The sequence below is a fragment of the Mixophyes fleayi genome, chromosome 7, assembly GCF_038048845.1.
Source record: "Mixophyes fleayi isolate aMixFle1 chromosome 7, aMixFle1.hap1, whole genome shotgun sequence".
NCBI classification, from domain to species: Eukaryota; Metazoa; Chordata; class Amphibia; order Anura; family Limnodynastidae; genus Mixophyes; species Mixophyes fleayi.
The window spans coordinates 2,420,641-2,440,002 of NC_134408.1; the positions used below are offsets into that span (position 1 = coordinate 2,420,641).

The following is a 19,362-nucleotide window of genomic DNA, read 5'->3' on the forward strand; positions in this document are numbered from 1 at the left end:
TCAATGTATAATATAATCTGTCAGGACAAAAATGAACATAATAAAAATACACCTTTGTCAGATACCTTTAAAATATGTTTTATATTAAAAAGAAAAATATTAGAACCACTTAGTAATTGTATCAGATAATTTCTGATTTAATATCTCTAAATGCTGATTTAATATTTATTCAGAATATCTTAATGAAACTGATCCTTAAGTGCTGTTTATTGGATTTGTTTGAAATCAAATGAGCCCTTTTTTAGGCTTCTGGTCTGATCACCAACCCACAGAACAAGATGACAGAGGTTTTCACCTATAGCAGCTGCCTTTCTCTTAGAGCTTGATGTGCTCACCGGTACTCAGATGTCCCCAGGACTTAGCTCCAGATGTAGTGTGGGTTGGGAATGCAGGACCACAGCATCAGGCCAGGAGACTGGTAGAAAGACGCGGGTCCCCCTTGCTTGGATTTTGGACTCTGCCTGTTTAGCTTGTGACCCTGACCCTTTTGGCCTGTAACTTGGACCCTGCTACCTTGTCTGTGACCCCAACCTCTAGCGTGTTTATTGACTACCCGGCTTGCCTGTGACCCTTGACCTTGGCTATCGTTTTAACTACCCGCAGCTTTTTACCAGTTTCCTGGCCAGCCGCTGTGGTCCTGCATCCTTGGCAATGGTCAGGTCCTGCCCGGAAGTGACCTCCCGGTCGTCAAGGTGACGGTCAGGATGCTAGAGGGCACTGGAAGTGGGCCACGGCGGCTGTGAGTACCGCCGCGGCTCGTAACACCCTTATTATAAGAAAGAATTGTTTTATTATGATATTCAAAAAAAAATATTTTGTCATTATAGATTGACTGAGGTTATGTAAGAATAGATGGAAACTTATTCATTTTGACTGTCAATATCGACAAAGCGATCTTTATTGTTTCTTAAATTGTGACAATTGCTTCTAAATATCCATTTTAGTTCCACTTGAGATTAATGAACAGTCTGTGTTCCTGCTGAGGATGCCCCCCATGAGGAGACGTTTTAAGAGGGGACACTACATAAGGAGGCACACAGGTAGGAGACCCCTTTTCCCATGCCCTCAGGGAATCCCTTTTACCCACCACCGGATGAAATGTGAAAGGAAAACATGGTCATTATCGATGAGCCCCTGGAAGAAGACACCATAGAGGAGCTGGAGAGAGCAGGTACATCCCAGGCCTCTGCAGAAGAATGTAAGAATATTGATTTTATAATCTACAGTCATGGCCAAAGGTTTAGAGAATGACACTAGTATTGGTTTTCACAAAGTTTGCTGCTTCAGTGTTTACACCTTTTTGTCAGATGTTGCTATGTTGAAGTGAAATTACAAGCATTTCCTAAGTGTCAAAGGCTTTTATTGACGATCACATTAAGTTTATGCAAAGAGTCAATATTTGCAGTGCTGACCCATCTTTTGGAAGACCTCTGCAATTCACCCTGACATGTTGTCAATCAACTTCTGGGCCACATACTGACTGATGGCCGCCCATTCTTGTCTAATCAATGCTTGTCAGAATTTATGTGTTGTTATTTGTCCACCCACCTCTTGAGGATTGACCACAAGTTCTCAATGGGATTAAGGTCTGGGTAGTTTCCTGGCCATGGACCCAAAATTTTGATGTTTTTATCCGCAAGCTACCTAGTTATCACTTTTTGCTTATGGCAAGGTTCTCCATCATGCTGGAAAAGGCATTGTTCATCACCAAACTGTTTGTGGAGGATTGGGAAAAGATGCTCTTAGAGAATGTTTTGGTGCCATTCTTTATTTATGGCTGTGTTCTTAGGCAAAACTGTGAGTGAGCCCACTCCATTGGATGAGAAGCAACCCCACATATGAATGGTCTCAGGATGCTTTGCTGTTGCCATGACACAGGACTGATGGTAGCGCTCACCTTTCCTTCTCCAGACAAGTGTTTTTCCAGATGCCCCAAATAATCTAAAAGGGGATTCCTCAGAGAAAATGACTTTACCCCAGTCCTCAGCAGTCCAATCCCTGTACCTTTTGAAGAATATCAGTCTGTCCTTGATGTTTTTCCTTGAGAGAAGTAACTTCTTTGCTGGTCTTTTTGACACCAGGCCATGCTCCAAAATTCTTCACCCTGCTGTGTTTGCAGATGCACTCACACCTACCTCCTGCCATTCTTGAACAAGCTCTGCACTGGTGGTGCCCCGATCCCGCAGCTGAATCAACTTTAGGAGACAGTCTGGGCACTTGCTGGATGTTCTTGGGCACCTTGAAGACTTTTTCACAACTATTGAACCTCTCTCCTTGAAGTTCTTGATGATCCGATAAATGGTTGATTTAGGTGCAATCTTACTAGCAGCAATATCCTTGCCTGCGAAGCCCATTTTGTGCAAAGCAATGATGACTGCATGTGTTTACTTGCAGGTAACCATGGTTAACAGAAGAAGAACAATGATTTCAAGCACCACCCTGCTTTTAATGCTTCCAATCTGTTATTTTTACTCAATCAGCATGAGTGATCTCCATTCTTGTCCTCGTTAACACTCTCACCTGTGTTAATGAGAGATTCACTGACCTAATGTCAGCTTGTCCTTTAGTGGCAATTCTGAAATACAGTGGAAATGTTGTTTTTGGGATAAAGTTAATTGTCCTGGCAAAGAGGGACTTTGAAATTATGTGCAATTCATCTGATCACTCTTCAAGACATTCTAGAGTATATGCAAATTGACATCATAAACAATGAGGCAGCAGACTTTGTAATCTTCAGCAACAGCCCAATAAGTTTTACAACCAGTATTAGCCAGTCCACCACAAATCTCTCTCTATTCATGAGTCATCACACATTGTCCACTAATTTCCTTTCAGTCTTATAGGGGGAGACTAAACATCCCAATAACATTCAATAATTTCCATACAAACTTTGTGCAACCAAAAACAGTCATGGCCAAAAGTTTTGTGAATTACACAGGTATTCACTCTTCTGTAGCTACTACCTGCATATAGGAAAACTGCTTAGTCACAATTAGAAGCATTAAATAGAAAGGTTATGTTACTCTTCTGTGAAAATGTCACCTTCTACCACTACATTTGTTTGGATGGAGAAATCAGATTGTAAAGAAATATGATCACAAACAAAGTGACCTCACACAAATGGAAATAAGATATTGGACCGATTTACATTTTCCACTTACAGCAGCTGATCCTGAAATGTTTCCTGTTCTGCAGTCTCTGCCAAACATCACATACAAACAACTTCCATCTGGAGATCAATAAGAGAACATCCTGTCCAACAATATGATATCGGCATTATGGATGTTTGTTTTAGTCATTGTCTGTGTTACATTGATATCTGGGATCATCTTAAACTCATCTATTATCATCATATATTTTAATAACTGGAGACAGAATCTAAGCGCTGGTGAGAGTGATAAAATTGTACTTACCATGGCTGCAACCAATGTTCTCCTCCAGTGCGTAATAACATTTGGTGGAATAATATATTATACAGAATTATTCATGCTACTCTCCAAAGATGCCTACTTACCATTTCTAACTAGTTTTCTGTTTGTAATTGATATTAGCTTCTGGAATACATCCTGGCTTTCCATCTCTTACTGCATTAAACTGATCAATGTTTCACATCGATTCTTACTTTGGTTCAAGTCAATGTTCCCATCTGCTGTTACTCTGCTACTCATTGGAACCACACTGGTATCTATTGTCATTAATGTCCCAATTTTATGGACAACACATATAAATGTTCCGCTAAATCGCACTGGAAACTCCAGTATAAATGATTATAGATTTGACATGAATTTGTCCTACACGGTTTTTAAGATCATGCTGGGCTCTTGTCTGCCGTTTTTTGTGACATTGATCTGCATTGTGCTCAGTGTGACGTCACTCCTGAAACATGTCTGGAGGATCCTGAAGAACACATCTCAGATTAAATATTCCCAACTTCAGGTCCATGTACGGGCAGTCAGGACAATGATTCTACTGGTGTTCATAGACTTGGTCTTTTACATGGTAATTACTGGTACATTATTATTGTCTTTCAATGCAGGGCTTGTTCTGGGAACACTCAGCTGGACATATATCATGCTAAATCCTTCCCTACAGTCCATCATTCTAATTACTGGCAACCCCAAGTTAAAGAGACACGTTTGGACAAAGAGACATTTCCTCATTACTTATAAATAAGTAAGATACTGATCAACAGTTGGCGTTGGATATTTCAGTAGGTTTAGATGTAGTTTAAGATGTTAAATAATGCATGGAAATAATAAATACTTCTTATTTAAATAATGGTTGTCCTAAAAACAATACAACTGTAAATAGCAGATTTTCAGTATCACCAGTCCACTAATAAATGGATATATGTGTGATGTCCTAAACAAAAACACACACAGTGCATATTATATTTAAAATTAGAATATATAGCTTTTCCCATTTTACAAATTTTGTGATAGGTATCTTGGATTATGCTGGTAAAATTGGGTAGAAATTTTCATTTTGACAATTCTAGTGGCATTTTTTCAAAACCTCTTTTTTTTTTTTGCATGGATTGAAGCTCTTGCAATGTGATATTTTCTTAGTTTTCAATGAATTTGGGGAAAATGCCACTGTAGGTAATTTATTTATACATACAATTAATTTATACATATATAACATTGTGTACTTTTTAACTCTACGGGTGCCACTTTAGCTCAAAATCCCTGCACTGTGCCACTACCACTTGAACGGTTGTTTCAAATCTCCTGCTGCCGGGCTCAAGTCACGGAAGAAATAATCATATCCGATTTGAAAACCGCTGTTTCGTCAATCACATTGTACAGTATTGGAATTGAGTGATGGCTCTGCTGAGGGTTCTGAGTGCATGGAGTGATATTGTACACTGCGATCTGAGAGGTAATGGTGCCCACCCAGCTACAGGTCACTCCCTGGACCTACTAATACAAATATAGAAAAAGCTAAAATTACAAGTAGCCTTCATGTAAGGCACCGTGGCACTTCAAGGATACACCTGTCATCATGTAAAGTGTATTTCCCAAAGCATTAAGGGCCGAGTTTAGAGCTGTACATGAGTAACTGTTATTATGCTCGTCCTGCTGAAGAGACGTTTGTGAAACGTATATTCTGAATATACAATATCAGCAATCTTTGTTGGTGCAGATCCGCTATTGTTGATGGGAATCAGCTGGGTGCTCACATGTGATTTATAGGTAAATGCATTTTCTACTTGTTTCTTAATAAATGAGAATTGCTTGATCTATTACCTGCTTCTCTGTATATGTCTAGCACTCTCCTACATTTAAATATCACTTTCGTTGTGGTACATATGAAAGTTTCATTTTATTTTAATGTGAATTACTAGTAATTTAATCACTCCTGACACATTTCTTATTCAATTTAAAAATGTTTGTGAGAAAAGCGAAAGAAAGATATAAAAAGAATAACGGCAACAACTTGCCCAATTTCTTGTTCTTAGATATTGTCTGTCATAGTAAAAGCTATGCCCAACAATAAAATGTAGCAGTACATCTGACTGGAATAAAAGTAAAACATTATTCTCTCATCTTATGGCAGAGTCAGTGATATGTAAAGGAAAATATCTAATATCAATCATGATCATCAAGTAAAACAACCGCAGCAGTATCACCTGGATCCCAGGTACTTCTTCAACCCTCTACTCTTGTCTGATGGAGCTATCCAGACATTGTGTCCTGATTATGTCATGAATATCTCCCACATATTCTGAAGCTTATGAAGTCTGAGCCATACATGCCCAAATGTTGGAGCTATTATATCACCCTAGCACCATCAATGCTTCCACATCTGGGATAACTTGCACACTTTGTACTGATTGCTCATTATGCAACAGGTGTGTGCATTAAAATGTTCCACATGGATTTTGGGTTATGGGCAGCAGTCCATATATTCTACCATACCTTATCTTCTCCCCAAATTGGTTTGTTATTAATTGTTTTGTTATCATATCAAGGAGGGCATCCAAACATTGGTTAACGTACATTAGGTAGAGTTAACAGTGTAAAGAACCAGATGGTCTGTAGGCTCTTCAATAACTTGGGAAACATCCGTAATTTTAGTAAAATGCTGGATCCAACCTCTGCTGTCTGATGTATTATAGATTATAAAGTTGGCTGCATTTATCCAGCAGCCCACACTCAGCGTTATCTGTTAATGTGTCAGAACTATCAGTAAACCAGCTCTGCTGTCATTCATCAGGTGATAAGTCCTCTGACAATGGAGATTTGACCTCAGGGGTCTCAGATATAAACAATATACATTGATTCAAATATAACATGTTCTGCAAATTGCGGGGATACTGTCTTGAGGTCTTATCCTTTCATGTGTCCCCTTTCTTGAAAGTCTTTGTAGGTGGATTGGTAAGTTCCAGTGGACCGTACAAGCATTAGCATGAATAAACAGTTAATGGCTGCCAGGATTTAATGAGACTTGTAGTTCTACAACTTGCTTACATATTATATACATTTTAACCATTTTTCCAGGCGACAGTCAGTGCAATTCTGTACATGGGTTGTTTGCCTATAAGGGAGCTGTTAGTTTCTCCTGTGGAATTATGTGACATGCAGAACCAGGATGGTACATTAAGACAGTAGAACCCTTATTGTGGGGTTTCCTATTGCTGAGTTAACCAACACTCTTTGTCCTTCTGAAGCAGTGAAATCAGCCCAGCCATAAACACTGCTGCAGGCTACTCTTTTAGTGCGGGTAAACTTTTTAATACATTATGTATTTATTATTTTGACTTAAATGGAAGTTAATATCATCAGATTGATGACAATGATGAAAGACATATGTTTAGGTCCAGTACTCACACAGTTAATGGCTGCCAGGACTTGCTGGGGCATGCAGTGCCACAATTGGTGGAAAGATATTTGCCGTTCTATTGGCCGATTTTACAGAAATTCCAGCACTCATCACCCCAGGGGTGTCTGGAACGGTCTCATTGCTATTCAGCACAGATCTGCTCATCTTTAACAGTGGTGGGACATAGTTGTTCATTTTAGGATCCAGTCCAGTGCTGAGCAGGCTGGAGATGGATCACATTATGATATTATGAGCACACTCTGTGGGCTACCCTGCTATACAGCCTGTATAGAGTAGTGTTGGTAACAGGGAGGACCTCACTCTAAATGTCCCCCTGTGTTAGTTGTATTTTAGGAGTGAAATGGTCTTTTTTTAAAAAAACAAATAAAAAAAGATTATTTAAAACAATGAAAGAAGCACTATGCATCTACAGGATATTCTAAACATAAGTTAATGACTGGCGTATGCTTGCTCTGGAAGTAAGTAAGTAAGTAAGTGTACAGATGCATAATCTAAGAAGCAGAATCAATAAACACATGAAAACCTCAAGGTTCTCATATTGCACCCATCTGTCACATCATTGTTCCAATCACATGGATGATAAATTGACACACCCTCAAGACACATGTAATATCATCACATTCCTATATTATTTTGAACAGACCAAACTGTGGCTCTCCAGGTGCTGTCAAACACATTCTTATATTATTTCAAACAGGTAAGAGGGAGATTTAAAAATTGAGAAGTACCAATGTTCAACCTAGAGACCTCTACCTCTAGCTTAAATGTCAAGATAAATATGTGAAGTCTGGACCAGGAAACATCTTGGTATCTCCAGCTTCAGCGATAAACAGAACAAGGTATAAAAGCCATACTTCAACATTTAACTGATAAACATTGATCCCCATTTATGTGTAAAGATTTACCCAGATAGTACATGTGATTTGTTACTGTGCAATGGCAATAGCATGAAAGAATAATACTGATAATATTGCATGGCACATAGTTAATGATGGCAAACGCAGAGGAAAAATCCCCATAACAAATGCTCTACACCAGGCCTGGCCAAACTGGGCTCTCCAGTTGTTGTCACACTACAAGTCCCAGCATGTAGTGACAGCTTTCTGCTGGCTATCATCTAGAAAAGCATGCTTGGACTTGTAGTTTCACAACAGCTGGAGAGCCACAAGTTGGCCAGGACTGCTAAACACTATAATCAGCCAATGTAAAATAACTAGAACTGGGAGTAATTGGGACTTCCCTTCCAAAGTGTTCTCCTACACTGGCAACTTGTGACTGGCTGCCGTTGAAGGAGGGTCCAGCCTTGATCATTTTGCATTAGCCATTCGTAGTGTTGCGGTGAGTCATTAATAAAGTGTGCATGCAGAATGGGTCTGATAACCTCTGGCAGAAAGAAATTCGGTTTTATGTGCCCCTCTAGAGACACTACCCTTGCATGGATCAACCTGGATTGTTTTTTCCTATAACATTTCTCCCACATTCTCATAGTTACCCTGTTATAGTGTAAAGGAACCAAAGCTGTCTAGCACTGTTGCTAGTTGAGGATTTTGGGATGCAAACAGGCTATTTTTTTATTTATTATTTATTTGTACACAGCGCTCTGTGTAAGGGAAGTGTTTAGTCTCAATAAATGTATAGGACAATATCAGATCTCTGTCAACTTTGGATTGGTGCAGATCTCAAGTCCTTTTGTGAAGTTGGACTGTCTGTGCAAAGCAATGAACACCCCTAAAATGCATCCTCTCCACCTCATTATCTCATTACAATTACCTTAGCGAGCAAAATAGAATCTTGTTTATACACTGCTCCCCACAGGTGCACCTACTCTACCAAAGTCTGCCCACACGTTGCCCTCGGCCTGTACACAGTCCTGATCCTCCTCTTGCTTCCAGGAAATATAAACCTATTTTGTGCTTTGTAAATAACCTAATCCAGGGTTTCCCAGACCCAGTCCTCAGGGCTCCCCAACAGTGCAGGTTTTCCAGATCACATGTGACATAATTAGTACCACCTGTGGATCTCTTACAATGTATCAGTCAGTAGTGCATACACCTGTGCTCCAGCAAGGAGATATGGAAAACCTGCACTGTTGGGGAGCCCTGAGGACTGGGTTTGGGAAACTCTGACCTAATCTGTCATCTTCTAATCACACTAACATAATGCTATACTGTAACTAGACATCTTACATTTTGGAATTATGTGATTTCTACTCATTCTTTATTTACCTTTTTTAATATGTTACAGACTAAAGAGAAATAAATATGTTTAGTAAAATCACAAAGATTTGTTTCTTTTACAATGTAACAGAAACCACCAGGATTTGATGTCACCACAGGGGATTTGCATCATAAGTTCTTAGGTTTTGTTTAGTGAAGAGATCACAGATAGAACCTGTCACCGAATCTTTCCTATGTTTTACATTGGAGGAACATGAGATGTTTGAGGCTTTGAACTACAATATACTTAGAATGTGCTTTACATTGATGGCTGTACAATAACTCGGGACGCGTCTGTCTGTCATTATTTGGGTAAGAGGATAAATGAAAACAATCAGCTCACACCCTTTATCCACAGCGCTGACCGTGTGACATTCTCATAGGCTGGATATAAGTCTGTAATGTGTCCCATAGATCACAATGGGTGTCTGGTAGCTCTTGACTAGATTACCAGATTTTACACCATGGGAGCCATGGATCTCTTCCCCCTTTGCTCATCTCTCGAGTGTATTGACTGCAATTACCAACACTCAGTACTTTTATAATCTTTTTATTACATTTATTTTATGTTTGCTTAAACATTATTTGCTTGTTGATTGCTTGTCTGAATTAATGTATGCTCATCCCACTAAACTATCAAAGAATAAAAGTCACATTCATACACAACTATATCAAGCATAATATACAAATGTGTTCTCTTAACAACATAGTTTTACAATCATATATAATAATTAATAGCATTGTAATTACAAAAAGCACGTATTATCTATGAACTTATCCATGACCATTGGGTATACAGAGTGTTTGATTAATCGCTGTGAGCCTCAGTAGAGTTGGACACATTTTGCTCTCTGATCTTACAGATAAATCCATATAACACACAGCAGTTTTTCTTTGTCAGGTGAACGTCAGATGAACAAACGCTTATACTGAAGTTACACCATAGTGCAGAGATGCAGTGTTAGTTGTAAAAACAAAAGTTGTTTTACTGTTTACAGAAGCTAGAAGGGTGACTTGAAAGTGTTATTAATAAAAGAGAGTCACATTTTCAAAACATAAAATGTGATGAAATACAAATATCCATCGTTTATCGCTTTATAAATCCAATGGGAATCCTCTTTCCTGCTGTACTCCAAATGGAAATGACAAGAAAGTAATCTGAACAGATGACGTGATATAATATAGCGATGATGCTGAATTGGTCATTATGCAACAGCCAATAAGAAGGAATTAGATTTTGCTCCTGGTGTCAGCATCACATATTTTAAACCGGGCCTACAGTATCCTACAGTAGCCGCAAACAATACGCCTCTTCAGAAGCGTATCTGGAGATCATTCCAGTGGGCGTGCTGTACATCACCACACCCGTACTGTACTCTCCTGATACTTCATCACCACTGTTATAATTTTTCATTCATTAGGCACATTGGAGAAGCAACATAAGGCGCATTGACTATTGCATTGGAAAAGGAGTAAGGTGCATTACTTGTTACAATTCCTCCCTTACAGGTCTTCCTCTAACCACTCCTACAATCTATTTTCAACTCAGCTGTTAGACTGATTTTCTTTGCAAATCATTCTTCTGCTGCTGGTCCGCTCTGTCAGTCAGACATTTATTGTTGGTATTTTATCATGTACAATATAAATTATTCTACCAATGTAAAAACCATTAACAACACTGCAGCAACATACATCTCTTCCCCTGTCTCATCATTTCTCCAAACTAGTCCCATCCGCTCTGACAAAGATCTGCATCTCTCATCCATACTCATCACTTGATCCCATTCCCGGTTACAGGACCTTTCTCAGGCTGCTCCCACCCTGTGGAATTCCCTTTCTTGTACAACAGCCTCTAAACCTTTTAATATTTCCTGACAACTCATCTCTTCAGGCAGCTTTTCAAATTCCTGAACCACCCCCTTAACCTATCCTAGTCTATTCTACCTAATTATATTCATCCCAAGTTATTCTACCCATTTACCACCCCTTTACACAGTCCTTGCAAAACATATTCATGTTCTCTTTCTTTACTCAAACAACCCTCTGACTCCCAAATCAATATCGCTGTGTAACTGGATCATATAGATCCATGATGCAGTGTTTCCAATTGCAGTGTGGTTGGACCAAAATGCAATATGTCTCACTTACCCTCATGTATCTAACTCCTGCTGTCCTATAGACTGTGAGCAGCGCCCTCTTGGTGCTGTGTTTGTCTGTTAGTTCCCAGTTTTGCTTATTACTTTGTTTGTTCCCAATTGTAAAGCACTGCGAAATAAGCTCACACTATATAAATGTTAATAAAGAAGTGAATAAATAAGAAACTGTGAGTCTAAGATATGCACAAATCTAGGTACAGACGTATTTGGTACTCATATGCATTAGGGAAATTGATGTATATACAACTCTAACCTGTATGCCACTTTGTAACAGCCTTCCAAAAGAGGTGACACAGACTAATTTGGAAGGGGATTTTAAACATGCACGTGATAGACATAAAGATATTCTTAATCTGGAGAAAAGGATCAATTGGGTATAAAAAGAAAATTTGACCAGCACCAATTAAAAGGATCCTCTATAAATAAATGTATGAAATTATTAGATATGTATAAAAAGGGCAAGCCAAAGTATAATATAATGAATCATTATAATAGAAATATCTGTGAATTCACAAAACGTGATTGACTTTCTGATACATAAATAAGAGACCTAGGGCTAGATTTACTAAGCTGCGGATTTGAAAAAGTGGGGGTGTTGCCTATAGCAACCGATCAGATTCTAGCTTTCATTTATTTAGCACCTTCTACAAAATGACAGCTAGAATCTGATTGGTTGCTATAGGCAACATCTCCACTTTTTCAAATCTGCAGCTTAGTAAATCTAGCCCCTAGTTATTAATACCAAATAACACATTACCAATTTGAACAAAAACTGTAATAATATTGTGTATCACAGTAATCATATATTAAGAGCAATAGTAGTGCTGAAGTATTAAAAGGTTACTTAAGATCAGTAGAAATACACAGGTTATTTTAAACCAATATATGGATGCATCAGATTAATAATAATAGAACAGGAAACTTTAATTCAATTCAAAGCAAAGTAGTTGGTTCTGTGTATATATAGTTATAGTTTAGTGTTAAGCCAGAAAAATATATCCTCACAGTTAGAAATAATAATTGTTCCAATATTATAGAACAATATAAATTCAAAATGCAGATATATTGTTGTTGTGCTAATTAAATATAAAATCTAACATGTGAAATTACTAATGTGTGTAATGCAGAAACATTTGTCCTTCTGTGGAGGGAAAATGTTCATGTAGTACAAGACACGGTCCTGAAAATGTGACCTCTTCATCCCTTTCTTGTATTACAAGAAACTTGCTTCACAACAGGAAATCTGGCTTCTACAATGGTACATCTACTTCCTACATTGTTAGGAACACCTTCACTCCACCAAATGTTTCCTAACTCTTCCCCTCTAACTGGGCAAACTGCTGATCTTCTGCAAATACAGCAATCTTGTATCCAGACAAAAGTCAGTTCACAGTTTATAAATAACCTCCTAACCATACAGTCATTTTCCAACTACATAAACATCCCTCAGAAGTTACCTGACCACACAGCTCATGCTCCAAAAGGTTAGATCCTGTCCAATATGTCAATTTCCTTGTGTGACCAAACCGGGCACTGATACTTCTGCCTGACTCTGTGTTGTATGTACCTGTTATGGCCTATAAATTGATTTGAGCAGCTTCTACTTTTGTATTTCTATGTATTTGAGTCACACATCATCTTTTTAATCTCCTTTTCATTTATGAAATACAAACAATTGTTAATAAAATTGCATTAATTTATCTTTTTTTACAATGTAATTCAACCACCAGAATTTGGTGTCCACACAAGTGATTTAAATATTAAATACTTTGGATTCATGAAGAGATCACAAATTACAGGTTTGAGCCTGTCAAGTATAATGTAATTAGTATATGTATTACATTACTATCTGCACAATAACTTGTTATAGTCCTTGTGATTTGGGTGGGTAGCTAAGGTAAAACAGTCTGCACCTCATCTGCTATAAATCACTGAACTAAACATTCTCCAAGTCTGTAATATGTCCCATATATCACAGCAAAAATGCCAAGTTCCTAAAATATATCTGGCAGCCAATGATCTTTTTTATCACGCAAAAATGTGCTTTGGCACTCTGACCTTGCAAAAAACTTGTTTCCCCTCGCCCCTGGGAAAAAGAATCAAAGGCATTTACATGTAAGTTCAGTAATGGCATGCACATGTAAGATTGATTCAAGTCTGAGAAAATTGAACCATTGGCTCAATATATAAAGATCCACTGATCAGCAGCTACTACCTGCATATAGGAAAACTGCCTAGTCACACTTAGAAGCATTAAATAGAAAGGTTATGTTACTCTTCTGTGAACATATCGGGCCTGAGTCATTAAAGCAAAAAAGGAGTAAATGTTCTCTTGGACAAACCATGTTACAATTTAAGGGGTGCAAATTAGTTTATTATTTTGCACATAAGTTAAATACTGGATATTTTTTCATCTAGCCCACAAATACTTGCTAGCTTTATTATTAGTATTTTAGAAGAATAAAGAAAAAGAAGTTATATTGTAGGTGCACTGACACTTTCTGATGATCGTATTGGATTATAAATGTAAGATATAACTTTTATTAAGTATTGGTTAAAATTAAGCGAAATATAGGTTAAAATGAATAAAAATACTCGCTATCTGTATATGTAATCTCTTTTAATATTGGGACTTATGCTGGTAAGGAATTATAGTAGCGCTGTGGTAATTGTTATATCAGATATTTCTATTGCTCGTAACCACATCAAGCTAACATATCCCCTTGTATTAAATTAGGCTGTAGTATTTCTAATCAGTACCTAGATTAGTGATTAAAAGGTATAATCTATTAGCCTTAAAAGTAATTTAATACTAAATAATACGGGGAGTGAATTGCTAACTACCTAAAGAATACCACCGAACTGACTCTGGGTATATCGGGGTATTATAGCAGCTGCCAGAATGAGAGATATCAAGTAGACAGACAGCGAGGATGCCTTATTATTACACTGAGCTTTATTATTACACTGAAATTTAAACTTGATCTAGGACATGTCCTACCCCAAGTATAAATCTGTTCCAACATTTTAAATTTACCTCCTCCTCCAATGCAACATGGTTTTGCCCAGGTGCAAATGTTACTCCTTTTTTTTGTTTTGCTCTCCTTAATGACTCAGGCCCATCACCTTCTACCACTAGAATGTTTGAACAGAGAAACCTCATGTAAAGGGAAATTAGATCATGAACTGATTTGCATTTTCCACATCAGCAGCTGATCCTGAAATGGTTCCTGTTCTGCAGTCTCTGCCAAACATCACATACGAACAACTTCCATCTGGGATCAATAAGAGAACATCCTGTCCAACAATATGATATCGGCATTATGGATGTTTGTTTTAGGGACTGTCTTTGTCACATTGATCTCTGGGATCATCTTGAACTCATCCATTATCATCATATATATCAGAAGCTGGAGACAGAATCTCAGGGCTGGTGAGAGTGATAAAATTGTACTTACCATGGCTGCAACCAATGTTCTCCTCCAGTGCGTAATAATATATGATGGCATAGTATGTGCTACAGAATTATTCATGCTACTCTCCAAAAATGCCTACTTACCTTTTCTAACTAGTTTTCTGTGTTTAATTGATGTTTGTTTCTGGAATACATCCTGGCTTTCTATCTCTTACTGCATTAAACTGGTCCATGTTTCACACCGATACTTACTTTGGTTAAAGTCAATGTTCCCATCTGCTGCTTCTCTGCTCCTCATTGGATCCACACTGGGATCAATTGTCATTAATGTCCCAATTCTATGGACAACACATATAAATGTTCCTTTAAATCGCACTGGAAACTCCAGTATAAATGATTATAGATTTGACATGAATTTGTCCTACATGGTTTTTAAGATCATGCTGGGCTCTTGTCTGCTGTTTTTTGTGACATTGATCTGCATTGTGCTCAGTGTGACGTCACTCCTGAAACATGTCTGGAGGATCCTGAAGAACACATCTCAGATTAAACATTCCCAACTTGAGGTCCATGTCCGGGCAGCCAGGACAATGATTCTACTGGTGTTCATAGACATGGTCTTCTGCATGATAACTATTGGTGTATTATTATTGTCTTTCAATGTAGGACCTGTTCTGGGAACACTCAGCTGGACATATATCTTGTTCTATCTTTACCTACAATCCATCATTCTAATTACTGGCAACCCCAAGTTAAAAAGACGCGTTTGGACAACGAGACATCTCCTCATTACTTAGAAATAAGTAACATACTGATCAACAGTTGGCGTTGGATATTTCAGTAGGTTTAGATGTAGTTTAAGATTTTAAATAATGCATGGAAATAATAAATATTTTTTAAATAATGGTTGTTCTAAAAACAATACAACTGTAAATAGCAGATTTTCAGCATCACAAGTCCACTAATATATGGATATATGTGTGAAATCCTAAATATAAATACATACGGTGTGTATTATATTTAATTTAAGAAAACATAACTTTTCCCATTTTACAAATTTTGTGATAGGTATTTTTGGATTCTGTTGGTAAATATGGATAGAAATTTTCATTTTTGACAGATGTAGTGTCATTTTTTTAAAGCTGTTTATTGTTTTTGCATAAAATGAAGCTTGAGATGGGATTTATTCTTAGTTGTCAATGAATTTGGGGAAAATGCCACTGTAGGTAATTTTTAAAAAAGGTCCATCATGTTGTGTATAATAACATTGTGGATGAACCCTCTGACACTAAACTATCACTGTACCATATAGATTAGACATGTGATACATATATAACATTCGGTACTTTTTAACTCTACGGGTGCCACTTTAACTCAAAATCACTGCACTGTGCCACTACCACTTGAACTGTTGCTTTAAATCTCCAGCTGCCGAGCTCAAGTCATGGAAGAAATGATAACATCCTAATTGAAAACAGCTATTTCGCCAATCACATTGTACAGAATTGGAATTGAGTGATGACTCTGCTGAGGGTTCTGAGCGCTTGGTGTGATATCGTAGACTGCGATCTGAGAGGTAATGGTGCCCACCCAGCTACAGGTCACTCCCTGGACCTACTAATACAAATGTAGAAAATGTTAAAATGACTCTAAGTACCATCATGTTATGCCCTGTGGCACTTCAAGGAAACACCTGTCATAATGTAAAGGGGCTAGTTTAGAGCTGTACATGAGTAACTGGTATTATGCTCGTCCTGCTGAAGAGACATTTGTGAAACGTTCAGTCTGAATACACAATATCAACAATTTTGGCTGTTCCAGATCCGCTGTTGTTGATGGGAATCAGCCAGGTGTTCACATGGGATTTATAGGTAAATGCAATTTCTACTTCCACCTTAATAAATGAGAATTGCTTGATCTATTGCCTTCTTCTCTGTATATGTCTAGCTTTCTCTTACATTTACATATCACTTTCTTTGTGGTACATATGAAAGTTTCATTTAATTTTAATTGTGAATTACTGGTAATTTAATCACTCCTGACACATTCCACATTAAAATGTTTGTGAGAAAGGCATTTGAAAAAGAGAGATATGAAAAGATTAACAGGAACATTATAACCTTGCCCCATTTCATGTTCTTAGATAATGTCTTTCATAGTAAGGCTATGTCCAACAATACAATGCAGCAGTATATCTGACTGCAATAAAAGTAAAACATATGTAAAGGAAAATATCTGATGTCAATCATGATCACCAAGTAAAACAACCGCAGCAGTATCACCTGGGCCCCATGTACTTCTCCAGTCATCTACACTTAATTGATGGAGCTATCCAGACGTTGTGTCCTGCTTATGAATATCCCCCACTTATTCTGAAGCTTATGAAGTCTGAGCCATAAATGCCCAAATGTTGGAGCTATTGTATCACCCTAGCACCATCAATGCTTCCACATCTGGGATAACTTGCACGCATTGTACTGAATGCTCACTATGCAAGTTACAGGTGTGTGCATTAAAATGTTCCACATAGATTTTCAGTTATGGGCAGCAGTCCATATATTCTACCATACCTTAGCTCCTCTTCAAATTGGTATGTTATTAATTGTTTTGTTATCATATCCAGGAGGGCATCCAAACAGCTGATAATGTACACTAGTTCCAGCTATCAGTGTAAAGAACTAGATGGTCTGTAGGCTCTTCAATAACTTGGGAAACATCTATAAGTTCAGTAAACATTCTGGATCCAACCTCTGCTGTCTGATCTATGATAGATTGTAAAGTTGGCTGCATTTATCCAGCAGCCCACACTCAGCGTTATCTGTTAATGTGTCAGAGCCATCAGTAGACCAGCTCTGCTCTCATTCATCAGGTGATAAGTCCTCTGACAATGGAGCTTTGACCACAGCGGTCTCAGATATAAACAATCTTAGTACCTCAGATTACATTGATTCAAATGTAACATGTTCTGCAAGTTGCTGTGATAGTGTCTTGTGGTCTTATCCTTTCATGTGTCCCCTTTCTTGAAAGTCTTTGTAGATGGATTGGTAGGTTCCAGTAGACCGTACAAGCATTAGCATGCCCAAACAGTTAATGGCTGACTGAGACTTGTAGTTCTACAACTTGCTTACATCTTATATACATTTTAACTATTATCCAGGTGACAGTCAGTGCTATTCTGTACATGGGTTATTTGCCTATAAGGGAGCTGTTTGTTTCTCCTGTGGAATTATGTGAAATGCAGAACCAGGATGGTACATTATGACAGTGGACCGATTATTGTGGGTTTTTATTTGATAGTGCTCTTGCTGAGTTAACCAACACTCTTTGTCCCCTTGGAGCAGTGAAAATCAGCCCAGCCACTGCTGCTGGTTACTCTTTTAGTGCGGGTAAACTTTTTAATACATTATGTATTTATTATTTTGACTTTAAATGGAAGTAATTATAATCAGATTGATGACAATGATGAAAGACATATATTTAGGTCTAGGATACACACACAGTTAATGGCTGCCAGGACTTGCTGGGGCATGTAGTGCCACAATTGGTGGATAGATATTAGCCATTCAATTGGACGATTTTACAGAAATACCAGCACTCATCACCCCAGGGGTGTCTGGAACGGTCCCAATGCTTTTCAGCACAGATTTAACCTCCTCTCCATACACACTCCTGCCCGCTCCCTGCGCTCAGCCAATGATCGCCGCCTCTCCTCCTCTCTTTTTACTTCTTTACACTCCAGAATCCAAGACTTTTCCTGTGCAGTCCCCCTTCACTGGAACGACCTCCCTCACTCCATCCGTCTCTCTCCTACTCTGTGCTGCTTCAAACGTGCACTGAAAACTCACTTCTTCCGCAAAGCCTACCAACCATCTACTTAACCACCTCACCTCCTCCACTCGCTCTCCCTTCTCTCTTCTGGCTCCCCTTGTGCCTGGTTCTGTCTACCCTCCTTTAGGATGTAAGCTCACATGAGCAGGGCCCTCTTCCCTCCTGTCTCCTCACCTGTTCTTCGGCTCCATGCTTATTGCAGCAGCCTGTTTCTGAAGTATTGGCATTTTTGTTTATTGTTCTGTACTGTTTCACCCTGTATAGTCTACTGTTTGTACAGTGTATGGCGCTGTGGAAATCTTGTGGCGCCTAACAAATAAATGATAATAATAATAATAATCTGCTCATCTCCTAGAGGCAGAGAGGCACTGGCCTTGCATTGATCAACCTGGATAGTTTGTTTCAATAAAAATTGGACCAAACTCTCATAGTCACCCTGTTACAGTGTAGATGAACCAAAGCTGTCTAGCACTGGTGTTAGTTAAGGATATTGGGGTGCATACAGGCTATTTTTTATTAATTATTTATTTCTATGCAAAGCTCTGTTTGCGGGAAGTGTTTAGTCTCAATAAAAGTACAGGACAATATCTGATCTTTGTCAGCTCTGGATTGTTGCAGATTTCAAGTCCTTTTGTGAAGTTGGAATGTTTGTGCTAAGCAATCGACCACCCCTAAAATGCACCCTCTCCACCTCATTATCTCATTACAACTACCTTAGTGACCACTGATGAACCTACTCTACCGACGTCTGCCCACCTGCTGCCCTCTGCCTGTACACACAGATCCTCTTCTAATGCCGCCATCTTGTTCCCAGTAAATCAAAGCCCATTTTGTGAACAAACTAATATGTGTTCTGTAATTTTCTAATCACACTAACAGAATGTTTTACTGTTACTAGACA

The 19,362-nt window shown here is 38.3% G+C and overlaps 1 protein-coding gene across 1 annotated transcript in view; it reads left to right on the top strand.

Moving 5' to 3' along the window:
• Nucleotides 1-1,113: 1,113 nt before the first annotated feature.
• LOC142098202 (taste receptor type 2 member 40-like) overlaps nt 1,114-19,362 on the top strand; it is a 41,396-nt gene continuing 23,147 nt past the window's right edge. The window contains exon 1 of the mRNA XM_075180845.1: nt 1,114-1,198. Coding sequence (XP_075036946.1) covers nt 1,114-1,198 — 85 coding nt within the window. The remainder of the gene's footprint in view (nt 1,199-19,362) is intronic.